At 50.3% G+C, this 26633-nt stretch overlaps 1 protein-coding gene across 1 annotated transcript in view; it reads right to left on the reverse strand.

Annotated features, from left to right (window-relative positions):
• Positions 1-6585: 6585 nt before the first annotated feature.
• C2CD2 (C2 calcium dependent domain containing 2) overlaps positions 6586-26633 on the reverse strand; it is a 51279-nt gene continuing 31231 nt past the window's right edge. Inside the window, exons 8-15 of the mRNA XM_033125117.1 lie at positions 25055-25163; positions 24135-24199; positions 21916-22040; positions 21317-21491; positions 20414-20527; positions 19656-19783; positions 17512-17830; positions 6586-10388 (exon numbers count right to left, since the gene is read on the reverse strand). Coding sequence (XP_032981008.1) covers positions 10177-10388; positions 17512-17830; positions 19656-19783; positions 20414-20527; positions 21317-21491; positions 21916-22040; positions 24135-24199; positions 25055-25163 — 1247 coding nt within the window. The 3' untranslated portion in view covers positions 6586-10176. The remainder of the gene's footprint in view (positions 10389-17511; positions 17831-19655; positions 19784-20413; positions 20528-21316; positions 21492-21915; positions 22041-24134; positions 24200-25054; positions 25164-26633) is intronic.

Genomic DNA, 26633 nt, shown 5'->3' on the forward strand with positions numbered 1-26633 from the left:
TGCCAAAGAGGAGGGGTGTTCTCTTCCTGGCCTTCGACACACATGATGATATCGAAGGAAGGAGAGGTATACCCCACGCAAACACAGTTCCCTCTTAAAAATAAGTAACCCAAGAAAACCTATTAGCCTGGAAATTGGGATTTTAAAATTTGTCTTCTGGAAAAAAAAAAAGTCCCTTCTGCTTCCAAAATCAAACATATTATTATATTCTTTGTTGGCAACTTTTCTGCAAAAGTATGAATCAAAGATATCAGGGAGGAAAAAAAAAAACCTCCATAAATGATACATTTTACTGTTTTCCCCTTTCCAAATCCAAACTATAGTTGTCCTATTTCTCAACCATTCACCATAAGGCAGTGATGTCAAGGAAATGCAGAGAAGCTGAGTGGAGCAATGAAAATGTGGAGAATGTGAAAATGTCCAGGTTTGAAACAAAATACGGTATGGTGTGTGTGAACTGGGGGAAGCACCTCACTTACAAAGCCAAGAGTCTGCATGGCCGCTCTCTCTACGAGGAGTTCTCATCCTTGCCTTTTAAGGTTTATCACAAAACCAGTTGCCCATTTACTTAAAAATACCTTCCGGAACCAAGCTGAGTTCTCCGAATTTATCTGGTAGGTCTGGATTTTATGAGAGTGGCTTAAGCAAGCGTGGTTTTGTGCTTCGGCAGCTTTACATACACACACAGCCACCTGTCTCTGGTCACACACTTGTTTCTACCATTTTAATCTGCCCTTTGGGGGTGGGGGTAGGGGGGTAGACAATTCCTGAGCATTAGTGGGGTAAACACCTCATCCACTACATTAAGAGCTTAACAAAGGTAAGCACATAACTATCAGGTAGATCGGTATTTCCATACTGAGTTCTCACTTCTGTCTACTCCAAACTGACCCTTACGGCGAGTATCTGTTCCTCTCGCCAAAGGCCACAGGGCCAGCACCTCCACCTGGCCGAGCCAGGGCGGGCCGAACCTCACCTGTGCGGCCGGCACGCCCCTTCGCAGCCCAGCCACCCACCCGAGGGCGGGCACATGTCACCTGTCCACGGATTCGACTACCTTCCCCATGGCCACCCAGGCGTTTTCGGAAACAAAACGCAGGGTGCTCTTGGGGGGGGGGGGGCTGGGAAGCCTCATCGCCCGCACTCCTGCTTTTCTAACCGCGAGGGCCGAGGCCCAGGGACCTTCCCAGTGCGTCCCCGGGGTCTGTGCCTGGGTATGGGGAGAGTGACATCATGGGGGGCCGAGGGCGACGAAGGCACCCGGGGGAGGGGACCGCAGGTCAGGGGCGGATGAGCCCCCCGCGCCGCGCCCACGGGCGAGCGCGGCCTCGCGCCCCGCGCCGGCGGGTAACGGGTGGGCGCCGGCCGGTGGGCGGCGGGCCCGAAGCGCCCCGGCGGCTGGGCTGGCGGCGGGCGGCGCGCAGGGCGATCCCGGAGCGGCTCCGGGAAATCCAGCCGGGTTTTGACTCCGATCGCCCACGGTGCCCGCAGCCGGCGAATGTAACAAAGAACAGTCGGCATGGCGGCTGGACCGGGGCGGCGGCTGCGGGCCGGGCGGGGCCCGGGCGGCGGGCGGGCGGGCGCGCGGGGGTGACGGGCGCGGGCCGGGCGGGGGCGGCGCGCGCGGGGGCGGCCGGCGGGCGCGGGGCCCCGGGCTTTACCTGCCTTTGGAATGTGCAGAGCGGGATCGGATCCGGACTCCGGGTTGCAATCCGCTCCGGAAACTGCGCAGCACCGGAAGCCGGGGGGCGGTGGCGGGGCATTGTGGGAGTTGTAGTTCGAGGCGGGGCGAGGGCGCGGGCGGCCTGGACCCGGGGTAGCAGGAGAGCGGACAGGGCGGACTGGGGAGACGGCGCGGGCGTCGTGGACTCGGGGCACGCACAGTGTGGACCCTTAGCAGGCAACGTGGACGGGGGCGTGGGGTGAGCTGGCGGCGTGGCTCCGGATCCGCGGGGAGAACAGGGTCGGGTTCCACTGCCCTTTCCCCAGAGCGGGAGGGGGTGTCTGGCAGCCACGCGCTGCCCCTTCCCGCGTGGCGCGGCCGGTTCCCGTGACCGCGACAGCGACGCGCGCGGACAGCCCCCTTTACCTGTCTTCTGGTGGCTACGTCGAGCTTTGATTTCTTTTGGGGGGTTAATTGGGGGAAGGGGGCAAATTTTTCTTTAAATCGTACCTGAGATTTGCTGCCCAGTCATAATTTCTGAATTCAGCCGATGGGCCGCTGCCATTCTTGGCTATGTGTCTAGTTCATCAGTAAACACAAAAGCGCTTGCTCTGCCCCCAACAAGCTCATGAAGGGGGCTGCTGGCGAGTGGCAGAGCCGGGCATTGGAATGCTGGCGGGGTCCGCTGCTAAGTGGACGGTCCGAGGATCGCACCCGCGTCTGAGCAGGGTTGAGGCCAGACGGCTCCGCGGCCCTGAGTGTTTCTATATCTACCCACTACCCCTACTAAGCTTGGGGGTTTTTGTGAACTCTTGACCCCTCCATCAAATGTACCTGTGGAAACAAAATATTAGAAACAGAAGGGACAAGTCCTGGCCTCCCAGATTCATCAAAGAAGTTGTCTTGCTCATTTCTGCCTGGCAAACACCTCCATTAATAAAGCCAAAGAGAGGTGCAAAGCTCTTACGAATGAATAAACAAAAAAGGTAACTAACCCAATAGAAAAACGAACAAAGTCTATGGACAGTTCACATAGAAAATACAGTGGCTCTTAAGCATATGAGAAACGATTCACCTGTACTGTAATGAGAGAAAAAGCAAATTGCAGCGAGATCATTTTTATCTATTACGTTAGCAATAAACAGTTTAATAGCATTATTTTGAGGAGACCGTAGAAAACCAGCTATCTCATGCTTTCCTGGCGGGAGAATAAATTGGTGTATAGTGGGAATTAATCCGACAGCCAGACCCACTTGTACGAGTTGGTGTATGTATAAGGTCAGTTGTAAGTCCTCATTGGAAGGGCGCGTCCATAGGTGGAAGGCTGAGGGAGGTGTGGAGTGTTGGCTGCTAGGGGCTCATTTCTCTGCCCTCCCAGACAGCCTGCAGTGGCTTCCCAGTGGTGCTTACCGTAGGTCTGGAGCACAACCTCCCACAACTTTCTTGGCGATCTCACCTCTGCCCTGCTCATACTCGCCCAGCCTGCTCTGGTCTTCAAACACCTTCTTGGAGCTTTTGTTGTCATTCCCTCTACCCAAGGTTTTCCACCATCATCTCTACATCATTCAGGTCTTTGCCCAAATGCTCCCCAACCCCTAAGAGCCCCAAACTGACCATTACAGCTGATGTGCACCACCCCCTTTCTACATACACACCCACCTTTCTAGTGACATCACTCACAACTCCCAAATGCCCAGATGGCCAGTTCTCTGGGCCTCTGCACACTAAATAGGTACTGGCATACATGAACAAAAGCAGGTCGTTTACAAACAGAATGGACAGGTCACAGCAAGAGCGAAAAACTGAACGTAGGCAAGAACTCAACCCACCTAAAGCCATTTCTCAGCAACACACACAGCATAAGGCTGCAGTTCCCATCACTGCACCTTCCAAAGAACGCTCAGCGTATTCAGTATTTTCCTTCTGTGAACACTGGATGGTCAAGTATTGTTGCTCAACGTGTCAAAATTTTGTCGTTTACAACTAATGCAATGTACAGTCTTTGAACCACAGGCAGGAAAAAGAGAAAAACCAGCTATAAAGAATGTTACTGGGGAAATTTGAATACGGACTTGGTACTGGATAATAGTGTTGCAGCAATGATAAATTTCCCAAGCATGAAAACTTAAATGTATGATATGGGGATGCCGTTCTTAGAAAATGTATTCTAAAGAATTTAGGATGAAACATATCTTCAAATGTGATAAAATGTAACAAAATTGGAGAATCTAGGTGAAGGGTGTATAAGTTATTCTGTAGATTTGAAATTTTAAAAAATAAGTTACAGAATGAAAAAATTAATGCAAAAAACCAAAGAGCTTCCATCGTTATCAGTGGGTTTTCTTGAGAACACTGTATTCTTCCCTCGCAGAGACTAGCTGTGGCGTTAAGATGTAATCACTCTACTGTTGGCCCCAGATTGGGGAGTGATGCTTTCAGCCCTAATATCGGCCTGTACTTTCCCACTGACACGTCTCAGCAGCTCTGGTCCTTTGTTAATTTAAATATAAATCTCCTTTAGTACTAGACGGTACGGAAGTACATATCGTAAGCTACTTCTCTGCACTCCCTCTAGCTTTCAGTTTTTAATCTGGCTAATTTTCCCCATGGAGAGAAGTCATCAGCAGATAATTTAATTCCTACTATGTGCAAAGCATTGCATCTCACTTTATATTATTCTCACCCATAATGGAGCGTTACACTTAACATTCAGAAAAGACCACATGAGGCTTTGAGTCCTTGGTCTCTCCACTTGACACAAGTAGAGACTCATGGCTTTGAGCATGGGTTTTTCAGCCAGACAGCCTGGCCTCAAATTCTGGTTCTGCCACTTACCAGCTGTATGATCTTGGTCAAGTTATCTAATCTCTGTGTGCCTCCATTTCCCAGTCTGTGGCGCTGGGGTAGATTATAACTCATGGGGTTATCTCAACGAGTACAGAAGTCACTATATGTAAAACGCTCGGAAAAATCCCTGGCACATAGTACGCGCTCAGTGTTAGCTGGTATCACTGTGATCTCAAGTCTTTCTCTAGACTTTGTACGAAATACCAAGTAGCTCAAGACACCTAAGCATCTCACTTGACCTTATCAATATCAATGACATCAACAATCAATAGCTTTGAATGCCTGGCAACTGCAGGGCACAGCTTGGCAGTTTGCGTTATGGACAGTCAGGGTACAGAGCCGAGGTAAGCTGGGTCTCTGTGTAAAAGTTGATGCTTCTAGGTCACCGTGGGAAGAGGGTCTGGCCTGGAACTTTCTCTCCAGGGAGGGCACTGCACTAGCTCTTCTGTCTGGTATCCAGCTCTCTGTGGTGAGATATCTGCCTCTTCTTTTCAATAAATGGTTTACTGACAAACACACAGAACCTTGCATTTGTAAAGGTGATCGAGGTCAAACACAGCACGTTTTTTTGGTCACTGCACCTCCTCTATGTCGGGCTCCAACCCTGGCCCTGGGCCCCACGATGGGCTAGGATGGGCGTACGCTGCATGTGCTTATATAATGCCATCAGCTGACATCGGTCAGGTGGGCACCATCCTAAGCCCAGGGGATATGGGCGCTTACATTCTCACCGGGGAGCGAACATAGGCGAGAGTGATAAGGGGCCAAGTTATCAACCTGAAGCGTGCTGACAGAAGTGCCCTGGGTCCTCCTCGGTGGCCAAAACCACTTCATGGAGAAGGCAGGGCTTGAGTTTGGTTAGATCATTAGAAAAGTGAGGGGTGTGTGCTGGGGATGAGGGGAACATTCCAGAATGTCCGCAGGTGGCTGAAGTAGACTACTTTGGGCAGTGTAGATAGAACTGGCAAGAAGACAGTGTCCGCCTAGAGGTGACCAGGAGATCAGGTTAGGGAAGCTGATAAATTGGGACAAGTTTGGTCTTCTAGTAGTCCATCCAGTCTCCTCTTGGAGTGGCAGCACAAAGTGGACCCCAGGTCGCACAGGAAGCTGTTCAATCCCAGGTCCGGGACACCTCAATCCTGAACAAGACACAGTGCCATCGTCACCTTGCCATCACCTCAGCTTGAGAATCCGAATCCGAGCCCCTCGCTTGGCTGGGGCTTTCCCTGGAGGTACTCGTCCCCGGAAATGCAAAGCTGTGAATCAGTCTGGGGAGCAGAGTGACCCAGCATGGTCAGGAAAGCTGAGAGGAAGGTGGGGGGATCTGGTAATTCCCCCAGTGCTTCAGTTCTCCAGATGCTTCCACGCTTGGGCACAGCAACAAGAATGCAGCTGAAGGAAACAGAAACCGATGAGCAGGAAGTGGGGGTGCCGGCAGGGGCAGGGGCTGTGCGGGACGTGGCTGTGTGTGCACAGCTCCAGACCCAGCTGCTCCACGCCACCCAGGAACTGCTATGAGGCCCATGCAAGTGCAGACACATGCCATCCTTCCCACAGCCCCACTGGACGTCCGTTCCTGACCCCGCGCTACACTCACCCATGGGCCACCGCCGGCTGGGATGTTGACAACAGGCATCAGTGGATGGATAAAAGCTTCCACCCCCAAGGGGACCTCGCCCCTCAGACGGTCCTTGGGGGTCACCAGGAGTCCCATGGCCACCTTGTGCCAGGTTTTGCAACTGGAGACCAGACCAAGCAGACCGACTGGTAAGCACACACGATGCACCACGACCCGGAAGCTCACAGCAAACGCTGACTTCCTAGTAAACGGTTCAGCCGCCCCAGGCATAAAACAGTGCTAAGTGGCTTAAAAAGATGTAAGGAGAACATTAGGAGGAAGGTCCTTGGCCAAGAACGGAGTAAGTTGGAAGCCCATCCCATTAGGCCAGCTCACCAAGCTAGTCACATGCAGTGACCGGTGAGGCACGTGAAAGGAGAAAGACCGTGGTTCTGAGACCCTCAGAGAAATTTGGGACCTTCGGGCCAGCGCGGGATTCAGCAAAAACAACTCGGTGTTTAGTGTTCCATGTGCACATTTATTTCTTTAAAGATCGTTCGCGTTCCAGCCACATCATGTCTAAATGAACCCCAACACACAGGGCTGACGGGGGACTGGAATCGGTGTTTAAAGTGCTACTGAGAAATACAATCATTGTCATGTCAATTCATCACCACACTGGATCACAAGCCAAACCTTCCCACATCCCTAGGAAACCTTTTATTTTCTTTTTTAAAAATGTAGCTTTGATGTGACATTGGGCAATAAAAACTACAAGCCTAAATTATAAGCGGTACATTCCTGACCCGTGGGAAGCTGGGTGAACTGGGCGGGTTAATGCCTCGTCACACATACAGTAGGAACGCTGAAGACAGGGAATCAGAGGTAACCTGAGTTTGCTTTGCAGGATGTCGCAGTGCATTGTCCCTGTGTCGCTTGCTTTGGTAATCACAACGTGGCAGGTTTGGGGCAGGGGACAGAGGGCCCGGCATCAGGGTCTCCGCCAACGCCGGGACTGTTTTCTATCCGGTAGAGACAAGTGTCCTGACCTCAAAGGTCCACGAACTTGTATTGAGGTTCCAAGAGCCGTGGGATCGTTACCCAGCAAACACCTGCGTTCAGTGGCAGCAGTATAAATTCATCTTTCCCTTTGTGCTCAAAAAGGAACTTTGCAACTTTCTTCTATCTGTGTGGCCAGTAGAACCAATCAAAAATCCAGACAGGCACCTAATTTGTGACTGGTTGGCAGCGACTGGCCCGATAGCCATCACCAGGAATCAAGGGCTGGTTTTGAACTTAAACTTGAGACGTGGTTATATAAAGTGCTCTATGCCTTCGTCCTCACAGCAGGCTTTCAGTGCGGCGGACAATGACATGGATTCTTTTGTTAATGCTGCATTAAATGCACTCACACTTAAAGCTCTTTTCACTCCTGCACAAACATAAGCACATCCGCACACAAAGCGGATGACAGAGCATTGCCAGCTCATTAAAACCAACGTGCGCTCCTGGTTCCAGACAGACAGACACGTGTTAACATTAGTGCTCAGGAGGAATCACTTTTCAAATACCACTGCAAAAATTTCATCAAGACCAGAAAACAAAACCAGAATCCCTCAAGCCACTAAAGTGTCTGGGAAAGACAAGGGAGGAGGTGATTTACAAATTAGCGGGTTTTGCATTTGGTGCATAATCTTAATTGATATTTAACTACCCTAACGAGATTGACTTTACCATAAATACCCTACACCATTAAAAAACAAAGCTGGATAAACAGCTTGGAAAAGACACATTCACAGTATTGATACAGCCCAGTCTCACGGTGCTTCCTGGTCCTTTGTAACTTCAGAAAAAGCCATTATGGAGACAGGGTGTGTGCCTCTGGAGGAAGGGCTCCGGGGTCTCACTCCAGTACACAGGGGCTCATGTGTACCCAACAGACACAAAGAACAGGGAGCTCCGTGACAACACTCTGCTTCCCTTCACTCACTGGCTTCACACGCGAGGAGAGACACAGCCCACTGGCGCTTTCCCAGGACCCTGAAGAGGTTTCAAGTCGCGAAGAAGTTGAGAAAGCAGAACCCTTGACGAAGGTATTAAACAGTGATGCTCTGGAAACGGCTGAAAACCAAATTTTTTTTTTTGAAAGAGAAAACGCAATCCAAAACTGATACTTTCACACTGGGATAAACTGAGTCCATCTGAATTTCAAAATTAAACGAACAAAAACTACTAAAAACTTCTGGTCAGTGCTTGATGTTCTGACACACAATGTCTTCTTGGAATTCATCCTTCCATGTCACACGTTCTGCCGACTGCATGAGAAAGCACAGCAATCCTTCAAGTAAAACACAACGTTCAAGTGACCGTCCATCCCCAAAAGATTAGCAGAGGACTACCAACCTGTGGGGACTAACGTGGTATGAATGGATGTTGTAATGCCAGATGCTATTTCACAATGATTAAAATGAGAATATAAGCTTTAAAAACAAAGGATGGTGAAGAAGTCATTTTACAGTCACTTGATAATTCCTGGGACACCTAAGACTGTTTTAATGCATGTTTTACATAGAATTCCTAATGTCATCTTCTAAATTCTCCCTCCATATAAAGGAAAAAAAATTCTATAATTTTGGTTTTTATAAAACTTTTTTGTTCACAATTAGTGGCTCTATTACCCCTGAAATACACATTTAAGGATTAACGAAAGCACCTGTAGGAAGGTGTGCACCCAAGTTCACATCTGTGACAAGGGTCAAGTTTTCGTAATAGCCTTTTAAATCTTGTTGGAGGAAAATGAATCTCGTAAAACCGTCAGAACCTTTCCCCCGAATGACAACTGCTTTTTAACAAGCACATGTCCTAAAAGTGGCACACACAGGAGTGGACCAACGTGACAGTTGTGAATGAACCTAAGTGGCGTGCTACTGTGGAAAGCGGGTTGAAAGACACGAAGGGATATTAAAATCATGTATCAAGTTTATCATTTTTTCCACTGGAAACCAAAACATGGCCATGCCAAAGTGTGTGAAGCATTCACAGTAGAATCTGAAGAGCTTCTGTAAGGAAGGGGCTTTGTCCTTCAACTTCCGTTCCTAAGGCTCACACCTGAGACATAAAAAGAATTTCCTCTTTTGACCTAAAAGTACTTTAAGTGTTTCCACTATTGGCAATATTTGGCAAACCAACCTTGGACCAAAGAAAATTCAGGCGTGTGTGGGTACCACGTTCTCTTAGCTGTCACTTATTGCTCCCAAGTTCACTGGACAGGCTTGCTGCACTCTCGTTTCGCAAGTGTGCCACACGGGGGGAAAAATCCGTGTGTGGACTGCTCCACTGGTATTATTAGAGTTTTTGACAACATAGAGAAAAATGTTAAAAACCACATAAGAATTCACGTATCTCCCACTTGCAAATAGGCTCAAAGTAAATTTAGAAAAGTGTTCAGCATACTATGCATGGGGTATATTCAGTATTTGCATAATTTTTCATGTCCTATGACTAAGAACAAAGGTAAGTGTCTTCTACGTTTGTCACAGTGTTTCCATTCCTATGTGATTTCTCTATTTACCGAAACCACCGACACCCCACCTCTCCGTGCTCAGGGCCAGCTGCACCATTTTTCCTGGAGCAGCCACTTCAGAGAGGTGACCTATGCATTCCGTTCACGGTGACAGCACAGAGGTTCGCCGGCTCCTTGTGACACGGCCCAGGCATAGACTCAAAATCCTACCCGTTGGAGCACAGAATGGGTGAGTCTGTCCCCAAACCTGCCCCATCCACAGCCCCTGTAGTATGTCCTTTAGTTCGTAATGCCAATCTCCTTCTGATAGGAAATGTCAGCTCTCCAATCTGAGCACAGCCCACGTGCAGGAGCTGTGGGGTCTCCTGTGCCTCTAGTGGCCGGCTGGGCGTTGTCAGTTCTCTCGGGGGGAACCTCCCAGCAGACACCCAGTTTTCCTTCCCCTTTAGAAGATGACACTGCTAGGAAAACCGCAGCTAGACAAGGCGGGCGTCCCACGGCTCGCTGGCACGCGCGCCGGTCCTGATGGGTGGTGACGCGGCCCACGCCTCCAGCGCAGCCGTGAAGGAGGCTGCCAACCCCGGCCTACGCACAGGGGTCCCCGTTCATGGCACTCTTGCTTCTGTGCCTGGACAGCAGCTTCCGGTTGAGGATCCTGGAGAGTGTCACCCCCTTCCTCCGGGCCCCCTCCGGCTGCTGCAGGAACACGAGGTCGTTGTGCGACTGGCTCAGGCCGGGGTCCTTCTGGTGATGCGTCCGGCGGAAGAACAGCTTGGCGCCTTTCCTTAAGAGGCCTCCTGGAAGAGCACAGCACAGGGGGCTGGTCAGGGGGGCTGCGGGCGAAACGCCGGGACGACTAAGGCACGTTGAAAAAGAAAAGGAAGTGGGAATGACTGTGATAAGAAGCCGTCGCTATCCCCATGCGACAGCTGCTGGACCCTGGCTGGCCTGGGCACAACAGCCGAGTTTCCAAGATGAAATGAAGACTAGGAGAGCAGAAGCGGGGAGCCGGACTACCATTCCCCTCCCAGGGCGGGTATTTAGGCCACTGACCTTCTCATCACACCAGATGCTGGCAGGCTGTCCTCGCCCGGGCCCTCAGGACCCCCAGACCCCCACTCCTCCCCCCCCACTCCCTTTCCTTAGGGAGGTGAAAACAGCAAAGCGGTACTGTATGCCTCCCAAAAGGCTGCTCAAGCTCCTCACACCAAATTAAGGGCCCTGGGAAGAATGGTATTCACTTAGGAAAGTTAAATAACATTTATTCTTTGTGGGAGTAAGACTTTTTTTTTTCATAACTCCAGATCCTATTGTAAATACGGAGGGTGCCAGAAAAATGCACACACATTTTAAGACAGTAAAAAACTATTAAAATTATAATACTCAATATAGACCGATAACAAAAGATGAATACAAGTCACGTTTGACTCTGCAATTATAAGAGGTGCTCCAAGTGGTGACCATCAGCGTCCCGACACGTCTGATTACGGCGAAGCACTTCCTGAGCAACGCTGACCAGTGTCCACTTGCATCCATGTTTTTGGCACCCCCGGTGTATCAGGCTACATCATACGCAATGTCAGCCACTTGATCAGTGTTGACCTACCAAGCCTCAATTTCATATGGTTTGAGCAACGTGTGTGTGAGGTCAAGTAGTGGAACATGGACTAGGAAAACTATTAGCAGCAGCAGCAACAATAATTTCAACAGCAGGGATCCCTCAAAGATCAAATGGAAGCTACTACAGTAAGGGGTCTGGGAGGGAGGAACCCACTAACCTGCTCACCCTTTCTCAGATTCGCTTAACACTCACCAAGGCAGCGAGGTCAGGAAGCCTTTCCAGCTAGCCTGTGAAACTCATTACCGCTTGCGTGTAGGTGTTAATGACTTTGAAAGAAGATAGACCTGAGAATCACAGGGGAGCTTTAGAGCTAATCAGGCAATTCATGCTTTCCTGATAGACAGATGCCACAAATAGTTCAGCAGCCATGACACACACAACCCCCCCGCCTCGGGGTGGGGGAGGGGGAGCGAGGGGGTGAATGGAAAGCAGCAGTTTGTCCTTCCGTCCCTGCCTTGTCTGCAGACCTCTGGGTCATCAGCACTCACTGGGCAAAGCCGCACGCCCGTGCCTTTCACTCCTTGGCCGTGCAGTTAAGGGTGAGCCCTGCGTCCTGTATGCTGTGCCCAGGCTAAGCAGCAGAGCGGGCCAGCTCGAGAGCCCCAAGGAATGGACCGATTTAATTGCTCAAAGCTGCTGAGAAGACTGTAACATTTTTTTTCCTCTCTGGATCCAATCAAATAACCTATTCTGAAGGATTACTAGGACATTTTTTACACTGAGCTAAAGTCGGGAGCTGTGTGCAGAGTTAAAGGATGGCTGGGAAGGGCATGGAGTAGGAGGGTGAGTACAGACGGGTACGTAAGTGGCCTTGCTCTTGTCTGTGGGCCTGACGTGTGACATCTGTGGGCCTGACGTGTCCATTCCTGCAGCTCTCCAAACCCCTATAAGAGGCAGCGTGTCACCGAAGCCCACCGGTGGGGATGCGTTAGGACACGGATCACTACCGCCACGTGCACTTGACTTTGGCCAGTGGGTGCAGGCAGGGGTGCTCTCTGTTGAATGACCTGGCGTGATCAAATGCTTGCGCGCAGTGAGGGGCTCCCAGCCTGACCAGGTAACCTCAGGTTGGGGGCCTGGGAGGCCCATCTGATCTGTAGGCACCTGCTTTTGGTTAAGCTTGGGGTCCCCAAAGAACACAACGTGGGGTTCTCACTGGAATAGAGGAGAGGTGGGAGGGGCTGAGGGCTCACTTAGCGAACCTGGACCCTTCTAACCCCACGTCCCACCCCGATCTCCCCAGGGGGAATGGAGTCTCCATTTCCGAGGCCCATTTCACGTATGTCCCTGCACTGAAACCACTCTGGGGTCTGGAGCCAGGGTCCAAGGTGTGAGCAGGGCAGGGTTATGGATTGGATTACGTCCCTGCAAAATTCCTGTGTTGGGGTCCTAACCTCTGGCCCCTCAGGAACCTCTGACCTTGTTTAGAGACAGAATCAGCACAGAGGTGACTAAGTTGCAGTGAGGTGACTGTGGGGGGCCCTAATCCAATCTGACTGGTGTCCTTATAGACAGGACATTTGGACCCAGACACACACAGGGGACACCATATGAAGGTACAGACAGAGATGGGGGAAGGCCTCTACAAGCCAAGGAGCATCCAAGAGGGACAGCCACCGCCAGAAGCTGAGAGAGACCTGTGACAGTTTCCCCCTCACGGCCTCAGGAGGAACTGACGACTCACCGGGCCTGTGTTCCCCTAACTTGACGTGACTTGTCATGGCTGCCATGGGGACAATATCGGCTTCTTGGATAGAGGACAGTCACATGAGGGGAGGTTTGCAATTCTACAGGCTGGAGCCCTGGATGTGCCATCTCCCACTGCCTCTGAGGGAGACCTTAGCCCTGGCTGACAAGTGAGGACGCCGAGGCTCGGACAGGTGATATGCTCTGCCCGACTGGCGTGGCCGGAGCAGGACGCCTGTGTTCCCATGCCCGCTGGTCTGTGCTGTTAAGGATGGCATCCATGCTGGGAGGGTTGGGACCCGCTCCTGAGAAGTGGCCAGCAGGTGTGTAAAGGGCACTTCTTTGGGCAGTCAGTGGAAAGGCCTCCGGGAGAGCGGGGTGAATGGCACCTGTCAGTCAGCGGATGTCACAGAGCAGAGCCCCGCACCCACGGGAACTCAGACAGGCTTTCTGGAACGACAGAACTCTCGAGAGGCCTGCTGGTGACAGGTAAGACAGGGCAGTCTAGTGATGCAAACCCACCTCGGGCCCACCGTTTAACTCATCAAACAAGAAAAGTAACTGGCATAAACAGATGTCCTTGTCATTTCCAAATTTAAAAACATTAAAATGTGTTTAAACTTGTCCATGGGGGGTGTAGGGCGAAGGGCCAATGAAGACAGGCAAGCATGCTCTGTCTCTGTCGTCAGCAGGGAAATAATCCTAACGGGAGCTGCCTGGACGGACAACGGCTGTGTGGTCACTTGTCGGTGTGAACTTGGCTGGAGCGCCTGGCCCTGAGCTCAAGGAGATGACCCTGGGTAATTAGAGGGGCTTCCTCCAGTCAACCAAATGCCTAAAGAACAAAGGCCAAGGTCTCCTGGAAAAGACGACATTCTGCCTCGAGGCTGCAGTGTCAGCTCGGCCTGGAGGGCTGCCCTGCAGACTCCACACTTGTCAGCCCAGAGTCATGTGAGCCAATCCTTTGAAAGATGGAGCCTATTGGTTCTGCTTCTGTGGAGAACCCTGACTAGACAATATCTACGTCTGGTGTGCCACACCCAACTTGGGGCCCACAGCATCTGTCACCTGTGCTGATAGGGAAATTCATGTCACCGGGGCAAGAGGACCTGAGGCCGCCTGGGCTTTATAAGCCTGACTCCTCTACCCCAGGCCATCTTATCCACACCAACAGGCAAGAAGCAAGATTCAGACCTCACCCACAACCTGAAGGATTCCTTCAGGTAAAACTGGGAGACAGGTTGTGTGAAATTTGAGGCAAACAGCCAAAGTCTTAAATGGGGGACAGGCACGAGGAAAAAAATCTTTCCTTGGTTCTAGCACAGTGAAAAAAATCATGAGAAGGCTGAAGAATAAACAATATATGAAGGAATTAAAAATAATTATTCTAAATTACAGCCTTCATGCCTTTATTCCTTTGTCTCCGTAGAGTCTCACAGACGTAGAAAGCTCCTTGAAGAATCTGAAATCTGCTAGGTAGGAAAACAGCGACCGAAAGCAACCTTATCAGTTGTACTTTGCTGCCCAAAGTCCACCTGGAGATTTCAAGTCGAACCATAGACGGTCCGTTTAGGAAAGTGACTACTCTTTAGCACTGGAGGACCAGTCTGTGTGTGTGTCACCGCGACGTTTTGTCCCATCACGTAACAGAGCCGTGCCCTCCGCTGACCAGCCGAGATGAAGGTGCTATTCTAACCTGACCAGTGCATTTTCAGGAGGAAAATGGGGACATTAGCACCCTGGGAAGGGAAAACTAGAAAGGGAAAGGAAAACAAGGGAGGGAAGGGGAGCAATTCCTGCTTTGTAATAATCTATGCTTTTCTCATAGCAAGGCTACACTTAATTTTCTAAAAAAATATGAGACAAAAATAACTTACTGTGTAGGCAATTAATTGTGGTTGGCATAGCGGTCCTCTTAGGTTAAAAGGAATGAGCAGGAGATGAAGAGAAGGAAGAGGTAAGAAGTACGTGAGCGCAAAATAAGAACGAAAGACAGTGAGAGTTTGGAAGCATTGACGTTAATCAAACATGAAATCCCTGTGCAGGACATTCGGCAAGGTTGTTGGGTTTTTTTTTTGTTAACTTATTAATCTTTTTCCATCAATATTTTTGTCCTTAATTGCGGTAAAATACATGTAACATAAAATTTACCATCTTAACCATTCCTAAGTGTACATTTAGTCATGTGAAGCGCGTTCACTGCACCATATTAGCACTTTATTAAGCTAAAAAATAACCCTAAATTTGGGGAGCAGATATCCTGTATTGGCTGCAGCATCATGACACATACTTTTACAAATGGCACAATCCCAGAATTCTACCTATGCAGCCACTCTCAGAAACCTAGTACAAAACTCCTTGCTATAGTAGGAAGTACTCTTGCTACAACAGAGGGCTCTTCGGCCAATAAAATAAGCGTTAGTTTAAAAATGAGAGAAGACTCCACTGAGCTACTCCCTATATCACCAGTTTTTAAAAAAAAAATTTGGGGTAGAAAACGAAAACTACTCATATTTGTCACCCATAACACATAATCATCGAAGGTTCTGATGATGCTGAGAACAAATCTCTCTGCAAACACTGGAACGAAGAAGCAACTTTAAAACAGTGTCGCATCTGCCCCTCTAACAGCCTGGAGCCCATGGAGCGTGAGGAATGGAAGGCACAGCAGACGTGACATCCTCTTGGCGACCCCAAGCGCCACGCCTCAGAGTGTGAGCTGGAGGTGGCCCCCACCACACCTGCCCAGCACCTTGGTCCCCCAAAGTGCCTTTTTGAGGGATGTCACCCACCTGGTCGGTGATAGGAAAGGAGCAAGATGGCCATGGCACAGCAAGGAGGGAAACCCAAGGGTAGAACTGTCTCCAGAAGGAAAGCAGAGGGAGGAAGGAGGAAGCAACGGGATGAATGAACAGTGGTCCCTGAGTGGACCCGGGGTCAGCGAGCGTGGCCTTCAGAATGAACCAGGAGGGAGGGTTGGGAGGTCTGGGGTCCGTGAGGAGAAGAGGAAACGCACCGTTGGTGGCAGAAGGGAGGCAAAGGGTGCCCCACCTGCACCTCCTTGTTTTCTACCTTTCCTGGTGCCCACCTGCCTTCCTCAGGTCCAGGTGAGCTCCTTTGGGCTGCCCTAGCCCCCAAAAGAAGACCAGACCAGAGGGGGGTGTGCTGACCTGCGGGCTGGCAGCCAGGCCGCCTCTTCCATAACCTTGGCCGAGCCTTATGGACAGAAGCGAGGGAGTGCCACAGAGGTCACTGCACAGGTTACAGCTTCCCACGCGGCCCCAAGTCACCAGACTCTGTCCACAGTGTAACACACGCCAGACCCCACAGCAAGTGGGCAGACGGCGGCCCATGGTCCCATCCTCATCACGTGATCTGGAAGCCACACCCAGGAACTCTTCTCCTTTCTCTCTTTCCTTCTTCTAACTTACAGCTCCTCACTCCTCTGTCCCTGCTCACTCCGGCCATGGGGTGGGCCAGGGGGCGGAACACAAAGCACACAGGACAGAAGTGGGTGAGGACGAATGCAGACCCTCTACAGTGGGGCTCCAGCCTTGGCCCCACAGACACGGGACCATGTGATACTATGTGGGGCACTGAGCAGCACCCCAGCTCTACCTGCCGGGTCCAGCAGCACCCCCACTCTCAGCTGTGACACTGTAACCGGTCTCCAGACACTGCCAATGTCCCCTGTGGCACAATCGCCCTGTCTGAGAACCACTGGTCTCGGCACCAAGAACAAAGGAGCAGAGAGGCCATGGCAGAACAGCTGACCAAGGATCCCGACCAACGGGGGTGGCCTGCACTCTCGGGGAGCCAGGACTTAGCGCCAGTCACAGCTGCCACTCCTGGCGGGGCTCAGGGTCCGCGCGCGGCTCCCATTCTGTCTTCTGCACTGGGGACTCCTCCCTGCCTGGCGGGTGGGTGCACACTCGGAGGCACATCCCCGTTTATGGAGGAGGGAGCTGAGGCCCAGTGAGTCTTGAAGTCTCACATCTGGAGGTGACCCCCAGTCCCTAGACTCCAGGTGTCTTCAGGTCACTCGCATTCAAAGGGCTGACACAGTGAAAAAATTCACAAATTTGAAGCACTGATTTAGAACTAATGAAAACAAGGGATTATTCTAGTAAAAAGATCACCTCATCACTACACACATACTAAGTCAATTGGTTAACTTTCGGGGCAGCGTACCTCCCCGTGGATCCCATTAGGTCCCAGCGGGGAGGTGTGGTTTGCTTTTACGATAGTTGGCACAGGAGAGTCTGAGGCACAAACGAGCAGAGGTGCCAATCTCTGAGCTGAGGGGAACCCAGCCACTGCCCAGCTTTGTGGGGGAGTGCTCAGACAGAGGAGGGCGCCCTAGGCATGCCCCCAAATGCAGAGAGACGACCCGGCCACTCACTCAGAAGGACTCTGGTGTGCCCACCGCATGCTGCCCAGGCTCTAAACAGGCTCAGCCCTTCAGCACAGGTGTTTGTGTTGGGGATGCTGAGAGTAGGACAGGGTGAAGAGAAGGAACAGGAAGCAGATGGGAACGAAGCTTGGAAAGCAGCCGGAGAGCAAAGCAGCCGGAGAGCAAAGCCATCGGGTGGGGGCGGGGAGGGGGTGCGTACCTTTATGCTTTCTGGCAGCGCCTGGCTCCGAGACACTCAGGGAACTCTCTGACAACTCATCCCCATCGGGGACCCGCGGGCCTTGGCCGTCCCACACCTCAGCCTGCGACTCCTTCTCCAAGTCCAAGGAGACCAGCTCGCCATCCTGGACCAGCTCGGGCTCCAGGACCAACGGAGCCCGTGCGGAGGCTTCCTCCTCGGACCGGGCAGAGGACACGGCTGCCGCCGGCTGGGACAGGGCATCGTCCTCGCGGGTGTTGTCCATGGAGGCCGCGTAGTCCAGCATCAGGGCAGCGTCACTGTCCTGACATAGCGAGGTCTGTCCAGGGACAGAGAGAGACGTGTCAGTAGGAGGGAAGATGACCTGGACACATGGACATTGGTGTGGAAAAGCCCGTCCTAACCCCTGACTGGTGATTTCCAAGTGTAGAAGAGGCCGGGCCCCCAAGGAGGCAGCTCATGGAACAGGCAGCTGCACAGAAGGGGCTGGAAACAGCACCAGGTCTCCACTCAGACCAGAGGGTGGGGCTACCTGGCAGCGAGGGGGAGGCCGAGTTCGCAGTGTGAGGGTGTCGCAGAAACAGGTGACATCCCTCCCCCAGCAGATGGCCTGGCTGGAAGAGTTGTGGGGAGGCCCAGAGGTGAGATGGAAGAATGAGCACAGGGTGAGCGAGGACGTGAGCTCAAAGCTCCAGGTTCAGGTCATTTGTGAAGCTTTGTGCCCACGGCCAGTAGGAACTAATCGGTACACACTTTGTATCCCAAGGATTATACTTGTGTGCAAAACATGTAGGTGCTAAAGTAACCCACAGGGTGGGAGTCAGGAAAGGGGCTCCCTTGACGGTGGGAGAGTGACAGCAGGGGACATGGAGCCAGTCTGCTGTTGTGGATCTGGGGGCAGTCGCACAGGAGTGCCTGCTTAGTGACAACTGACAACTGCACTTTTCTGACTTAAGTGCCAGCTTGCAGAAGTCCCCACTGACTCCGATGGGGCAATTTCAGCATCAGTAGAAATAATAAACTGCAGTGGGTTGGGAACATTACATGTTAAGATCTACGCATTACTAATGATTCTAAAACAAAACCTTAGAGAAAGCTTAGGGGAGACTGGTCATAAGTGTAATCCTTATTTCATTCACATTCATTTAGAACTAAAAAAACAAAACCACCCTTCAGTCCTTGGGCCTGGGCACTTCCAGAGACGCCATCGCCGCCTGCTGGCTGCTGCTGGAAGTGCATACAGGAAACCCAGAGGCACCACCTGGCTCCTCCGTGATGATGCTCAAGGCCACCTGCCCGCTGTGCCTGTTGGGACTTGAGCACTGGCCACCCACACCCTGAATATAACATTGGTGACACACCTCTGGCACCTCCTGTAACCCATTCTGGCCCTTCTCCCAGCAGCTGAGAGGTTGATTTTCAGTGTGCCCTCCTGTCTTATTCTCTGGGTGCCCTCAAAGTATCAATGCGCCCTCAGGGTTCAACAATTCTTCCTCTCGGCCCCTCCCTCCATCAAATCTCCCAGCCGTCCCTCCATTGCTCACACTCTCCTTGTTCATTCTGACATGTTAAAAAGGAGTAAGGGACTGTCACGTGGCCCCTTGCCCTGGGGCTGGCCTCTCCAGCACCCTGGCCTGCTTGGCACCCCCAGGGATGGCCTCGCACCCACCACCTGCTCTGGACAAACATCACAGAGCAGGAGAAAGAAGGAATGAGGGTCGGGATATGTTCAAAGCTAACTGGGCTTCTCTCTGATTGCAAAACGCATAAACATTCATAGCAAAAAATTGAAATGGTTTGGAAATGTGTAATGTGGAAAGTGAAAGTTCCCCATAATCGGGTGGTGAGAAGGTGGAGGTTTTATCGCAACGGGGAGTCTTATATCAGGTCGGTCTTTCTCTTTCAGTAACTTTCCTTCAAATGATTCACCAACTTCCCAACCTCCAAAGCACCCCCCGGTCATAAATGTTCAAGTTTCCTTCATAAACAGGATAAGCTGTGTGAATAAATTCCAGGGACCGCCCCCTGCTGGGTGAGGGGGAGGAACTGACATTTGTAAATGGAACTTTCTGGATGTAGATCAAGAGCTACAAGGGGAGGGGCAGCAGGCCACTGACAGCTGCCGGCGCCCCCTGTGGCCGCACCTTGGAGACCCCTGATATGATGATGGTGCTTTTCTTCCGTGGCGACTTCAGCTTCAGCTTCGAAGATTCACTGAGCTGTCGAATGGCGACTTCAGCCACTGGATCCGAGCCATTGAGCACCAACAGTTCTGCCGGGGGAACGCAGTGTGGACACATTAGCAAAAGTTGAAAACTCTATGGAACCTCACTCTACAGCTGCTGGTCTGTGTGGTCACATGATACGCATTGACATGTATATTTAAGATCAGTGCATGTCTGTGTAAGTTATACCCTGATCGAGGTGATGAAAAACAACTATTGCAACTAAACAAACAAATCTCTAACCTTTGGGGAGATTCTGAACTTTGAAAGGCAATACAGTCATTCCTTTCCCCTGGCCAGAGTGGTTAACCACCTACGATGGTGTTTCCTGGGACAGTAGAAACACAAATAAGGTCATCTTTATGAGTCCTAGTTGCTTTATGGTATTCATGTAACTGGCACATTGAACAAAATGGGCAGAAATTTTATAAAGTGAGGCGTAAGCTGGGTTTTATGTTTATTTTTTGTTGAAGCGCCCGCTGTCACTCAGGCAGGGCCCCTAACGCCACCCCTGGTCTTCAATCAACTTCGATTTCCATTTTCTGCTTCTGGTTCTTCAATTACTCAAAAGAGCTTCCCAAAATCCCACGGGAAATGCACACTTCTCATCAGACAAGACGCTGTGTGTGAGAGGAGCCCAAAAGAGGGGGCGACGGCGACAGCGTGCTTTCCGTTACCTGTGTCTGAAGAAGACAGTGTTTTACTGACAGGAGCGCCGTGGCAGGCGACGGCTTGGACGGAGATGTCCTTCTCAATCACCTTCACCTTGACAGGCGTCCTCAGGGGAGACTCTGCCAGGGAAAAGCCCTGATTACAATGGCCTCCACACGTGGCCTGAATCTACAGCTACGGGGAGGTGAAATGGCACCTCACTTCAACTCTACTTCACACCATTGGAAAAGGCACAGGCCCCTCCTTCAGAACAACCTCTCTTCTTCTTTTTTCGGGAAGGGAGAAGCAAAAAAGGGTGTTGAAGCTTAGGTTTAAATACAATTTCAGAAACGTTTTAATTAAGCCAGAATTTCACTTTCTGTTTTGCGTTCAAGAACTGTGCCAAGCCATTTATTTTGGGAAGATAATACTTCTGTACAAGCAGAGACAGTATATATAAAATAATGAATCATACACTGATACAGAAGTCACGTCCAAGGTGTTATTAGCTATGGGCACAGGTACCAGTTTCAGCTGGATCTGAAACGACTGCTCGTCAAGCCTTCTAATAAATGATGTTTAACATAAGAAACTCTGTGTTTCAAGACAGTATGCTATCCTCACGTACACATAATGGAGTCCTTAATTTAACTGTGTCATCTAATATCTACATTTTAGCTTCAGAATATACTACAGGGTTGAACCTTGCTTCGGCGTGTCACGTATTCATTTGACAAAATTGAAAGGTAATTTTTAAAAAAAAAAAAAAAAGAAAAAAGCTACACAAAAATCTTGCCAATGACCACTCTCCCTGTGCCATGAGATTTTCTTAAAACAACGGCCCACGGCCTGCAGTTCAGAGACAAGACCTTATAGGGAGAGAGAGGGGCTTTCGAGCTCCGGCGGGGAGCCGGTTTCCATTCTCTCACCAGAGCTCAGCGGGGACGCCCTCCCTGCGTCGAAGCGAGGCTTGGTTTTCACGGCAGTGACAGTAGTGACGACTGTCCCACATGGCATCACCGTGCGGTCTTTTTCTATCTTGGCAGCAGGAACAGGCGGAGGCGTCTGCCAGGATTTCGCTTCCGTGGGCTCTACATAACAGAACTGCAGAAAAGGCCGGTTACGTTTCCTAGTCGGTGCACTAATTTCCCCAGTTAGGGCTCCTTCGTATTATCACGAACCCAGATCGTGAACCCACAATTGACAGAGGGCGATGGAACCCGAGCTCCCACCCAGCGACACGGAATGACGGGAGCAAACCGGGAAGGAGCAAACGACATAAAACTGCCCTTTCTGGGTTTGGCCCGTGTGAACCAGCCTCACGGAGGTCACATCACATGGCAGACAGACTGCCCGACAGGGTCCCGGGCAGGAAGTGTCCGGTCCAGTCTGGAAATGCAGGGTATGAAATAGCAGCTCTTCTCCGATGAGCTTCGTGCTTCACATTGAAGCCAGAGCAAGACTCTGACAGGGAGAAACAAAGATGCCCTTCATCTTAAGTGGGTCGAGCTGGGACTTGGCCACGTACCTCTGCAGTGACGGACCCCAACACCGGGCTGCTCGCCGAGGGCCCGCCGGTCAGCGTAAAGCTTTGTAGCCCGGAAGGCTGCTTCTTAAACAAATCTAACGGAACAGTTGTCATCGCCAGCGGAGCTAAAAAGACAGGAGACAAGCAGTGAGCACCGCGGACATTTCCATGGGGCTCCACGGGGTCCCACGAGCGCCAAAAGGGCGGCGTGAGCTGCTGCAACCCAAACAAACTCCAGATTACATCCTGTTCACTTGAAAACATCTGACAAATGTCAGTCATAAAAGACAAAGAAGGCTAAGAGATGTGAAGATTACGGGCAATGTCTGAACCTGTACTACAGTGGAAAATATACACAAAACGGGGGTTCTACAGAAAGTAACCTCACAGGGTGATCTGATCACGAATTCCTAGCAGGGCAGGCAGGTCGTGGTGGCCAATAGTCAGGCGCCTGGCATGACTTCTTTAGTAAAAGGCTTATCGGCCTTAAGCCAGCCCCGTCCATTGTTTCTGTGCATCCAGGTTCACATGCCTTTGACGTGCCTCTTTCAGACCCCCTCCTTCTAACACCTGACCCTTCAAGAGGCCACATAACCACCCTGGAATCCGATCCCCACCTTGCTTTCCCACCTCCATGTAATCTTCCCTTCTTAACCTCAAATGCATAAAAGAAGCTGCAGAACTGCCCGTTTTGGGAGCATCTTGCTTCCTGGCACACATCGTCAGTAGCTCAAATAAACGCTTATAAGAATTCTCTACAGGTTTGGATGTTTCTTACATTGACCAAAACAACTGCTATGAAGGACATCAGTGGGCCAACTGATGAAAATTGGAATATGGGCGGTGGATGGAAGACTGTATCATTGTAAATTCAGGAAGCTGATATGGTACCGTGGACACACGAGAATATCCTAATTTGTGGGCACCAAAGAATGTAGGGGTAAGAAGCCATGCTGCATGGAATTACCCTCAAATGTCCACACATCTATGTGCGTGTGTGTGTGTGTGTGTGTGTGTGTGTGTGGGTATGGGTGTGGGTGTGTGTGCGTAGAGAGAGAAAACGCACAAGCAAGAGTGACCAAGTGTGAGCACAAATAATAAAGGAAAGGGGCACATGTTAAAAATAAGTGAGTCTGAGTAAAGGTTATGTGGTTCTTTGGTTTGCTTTTTAAGTTTGATATTTCACAGATCCCATCAGGCTAGACAGGAACGAAATTCCAGTGGAGCCAGCAGGAGTGGGGCCCCAGCGATGGACCAGGCAGCTTCTCCCCAAGCAAACCCCGGCCCCGCCCTGTGTTCCCACACCTGCTGGCTCTGGGAATGTCAGATCTATCTCAGGAGCAGCCCAGGTAGGTATCTCAAGGTCGCAGATCAAGGAAGTTGCCTCAGAATTCTTGCTAATAACCAGAACCTCGAATGGCTTTTTGCTGTGTCTTTCTAACGTTAGGAGAAAACCGAACGACTTGGAGGTAAGGGTTCCCCCCTCCATTTTGGTTTGTTTATGGGGATTTTTTTAAAAACCTAATAAATGTTGGAACGACTGACTTCCACGCAGGCACACGTACGGTCCACATTCACCTCAGTGAATTTCCCTCTCATGATTGCTTTCTTGTACCTAAAGCATGTATCCAACTTAAGCCACTATGGCTTATTTTACAAGAACAAGCCAGTTAAAATCCACAGAGACAGAAAGTAGGATGGTGGTGCCAGGGGCTGGGGGAGGAGGAAATGGGAGGTGTTTAGTGGGGACAGAGTCTCAGGGTAGCAAGATGAAAAGCGTTCTGGACATGATGGTGGTGATGGTTGTGAATGTTCTCAACGCTGCTGAGTTACACTCAAAAATAGTTAAGATGGCACACGTCATGTTACAAACATTTCATCACAGTTTTTTTAAAAAAGGTCTATTGAGGCTAAGAGATTTGAGAACTGCTTCCCTAAGCCAAGAATTGTTTAATAAAAGATTTTGGATATTTGCTAAAAAAACAAACAAACCAAAAAAACCAGTTGAATATACTCTTTCCCAAAAATGTGTATGACCTTGTTAACAACTGAAATGGACTTTCAACCAAACATTCCCTTGGGGAGACCAGGAGCGGTTTGGGGGGAGGGCCCGGCCTCCTCTGGGTCTCCTGCTCTCCCCAGCTTCCCAAGGTCATGCTCCCAGAAGATGAATGACACTCCCAGAGAACAGGGTCTCTGTCCACCTGCTCACCACCCACCTTCTGAGGGGCACCCGTCCTCTTCAATCTGTAGGTGCAATTCCTTCGACTTGGCATTCAGCTCACTGTGGAAAGGAAAAAGAGCAGTGAATCCTTCAAAATGCTTTATTCGTTTTTGAAATAGTATTATTATCTGATTATAAAAAGGAACAAAAAGTCATCATCAATATTCTTAAAAACTAGAGAGACATATATCCAAAACTATAAAAATTGTGTGCAACCTCACTATCTGGAACTGGTTGATTATTACTTGGTGATTAGTTTCCCAGGATTATTGGATAGAACTTTCTGGATGATGATGGAAATAGTCTATATTGAGGCTACCAAATACGGTGGCTCCTAACCACATATGGCTTTTGAGAACTTGAAATGTAGCCAGTGCAAACTGCGGGGCTGGATTTAATTTTAATTTCAGTTACTTGAAATTTAAAGAGCCACACGTGGCTATTAGTTACTTTATCGAGAAGGCTAGTGATGTAATTTCTAAAAACAAAATAGAGAACATAACATCCCTCCTTCCATCTTTGTAACCTATTCTTTTCACCTGAGATATCATGGACATCTTTCCATGTTAATACCTACAGAGCAACACCATTTTTCATAGGCATCTAGTATCCGCTTACCTGGCCTTAAGAGATTTTATTTAGCCAATTCCTTACAAACCAACCTAATAACAGTTCTCTCTTTTCACGACAGGGCATGGGATAGAGGTGAGGAGGAAACTGATACTAAGAGCTGCCTTCAAAAAGAAATCCATGTTTGACTTAAAGCGACCGCAGATAGTCAATATGCTTTAAAAAAAATTTTTTTTTAACTTTTTTTTTTGGTCTGAACAATGCGACAAAATGATCTCAGGATTTGGCAGTCTTGAATAGGTGTGGCTGTGGAAACCCAAGCCTATGGTAACAGGCTGTACGCACAAGGTGAATTCTTCTTCCCAGCTGAGGTCACTAGTGTTTTTCGGGAGGGTGCTGGACAGCTTCTGAACAGGGTCGTTCAGCTGAACTGCACACAGTAGGTTCACGTTGCCTGTAATCAGAGGGCCAAGGATAAGCTTCTATTTTTGTTTCTTAATTGCTGCAAGACATTTTTACATATAAAAGGAAGGCTGACTAAAATGCCTAAGGTCTCGGCTCATCCTTCTGAGGGGTGATTCTTTCTTTCACGTGCCATTTACAAACTCAAAGCACCTCACTCATTTGGGGTTAAAGATTGTCTACCCTCAATGATGGCCAGAGCCCCAGACTGACCCCAAGTACCCCTGCTGCCTCCTCAGTTCTGTCTGCAGGCACGGCCTCTGGGTGGAAGCTTGTATTACTACAGCAGAGACGTGGCCACCCCACTCCTGGACAAGACTAACGACTTGCCAAAGAAGGGTATCTGGGGGTGCCTCACAGAGAACCCACTTCCTTATGTGCAACAACTGGGTGTTTTTATACCTGACTCAGCTCGGTTATAACCTTTTCTGGGGCGCTTGATCCAGATAACAGGACATGTCCCTATCGAGTGGTTGTCTCTGCTTTCAGACCATGTTTGCCCCTTGGCATAACGCGTGACTACACTGTGTGCTCAACAATCTTTGCAATTTATTGGCCCTTTACCGTGTACCAGGTGGTATTAGGTGCTACACACAGAATCTGCACAGTCACCTTCCAGGGAGACGCGAAACCAGGTGGGGACCTGCCAGAAGAGGCAAGGAACGGGGACCCTGACCCTGGCGAAGGAGTCCAGGGAGCCGGCTCCCAACCGCGAAGCATGGGCCTTCAGAGGGTCCCCAAAACTGTCACCTACAACTAGCTTTGCAGAGGCTTGGTTGTTAAATGCGGCCTGTCTGCACATTCAGAGCCGGAAGAAACTCCGTGCAAACAAACGTAAGAAACCCCTAACACTGTCAGACACCAGGAAAGAACTCATTCCCATTCTCGACAAAGCCGAGTGCAAGTGGAGAGCTGGGTCCTGTCCCATGTCCAGGCTGCTGCATCTGAGGTCTCGGCAGACTCGGAGCCCCCTGAGAAGTCACCCGTTCTGGGGGTACCTTTTGTCATCGCGCAGCAGCATCTCCTTGCACTGAAGGGTCCCCAACGGGCCTGAACCCACAAACCACCAACCTGGCACCTCTCATTCTAGGAAAGCAGGTCAGTTGGGGAGGCTTAACATGTATGTACAGGTTCAATAGGAAAGAAAAGGGAAGGGAAGGAAAGGGAAGGGAAGGGAAGGGAAGGGAAGGGAAGGGAAGGGAAGGGAAGGAAAGGGAAGGGAAGAAAAGGGAACGAAAGGGAAGGGAAGGAAAGGGAAGGGAAGGGAAGGGAAGGAAAGGAAAGGAAAGGGAAGGAAAGGGAAGGAAAGGGAAGGGAAAGGAAGGAAAGGGAAGGGAAGGGAAGGAAAGGAAAGGAAAGGAAAGGGAAGGAAAGGGAAGGAAAGGGGAGGAAAGGGAAGGGAAAGGAAGGAAAGGGAAGGGAAGGGAAGGGAAGGGAAGGGAAGGGAAGGGAAGGGAAGGGA

The sequence above is a fragment of the Rhinolophus ferrumequinum genome, chromosome 2 (assembly GCF_004115265.2).
Source record: "Rhinolophus ferrumequinum isolate MPI-CBG mRhiFer1 chromosome 2, mRhiFer1_v1.p, whole genome shotgun sequence".
Taxonomy (NCBI): Eukaryota; Metazoa; Chordata; class Mammalia; order Chiroptera; family Rhinolophidae; genus Rhinolophus; species Rhinolophus ferrumequinum.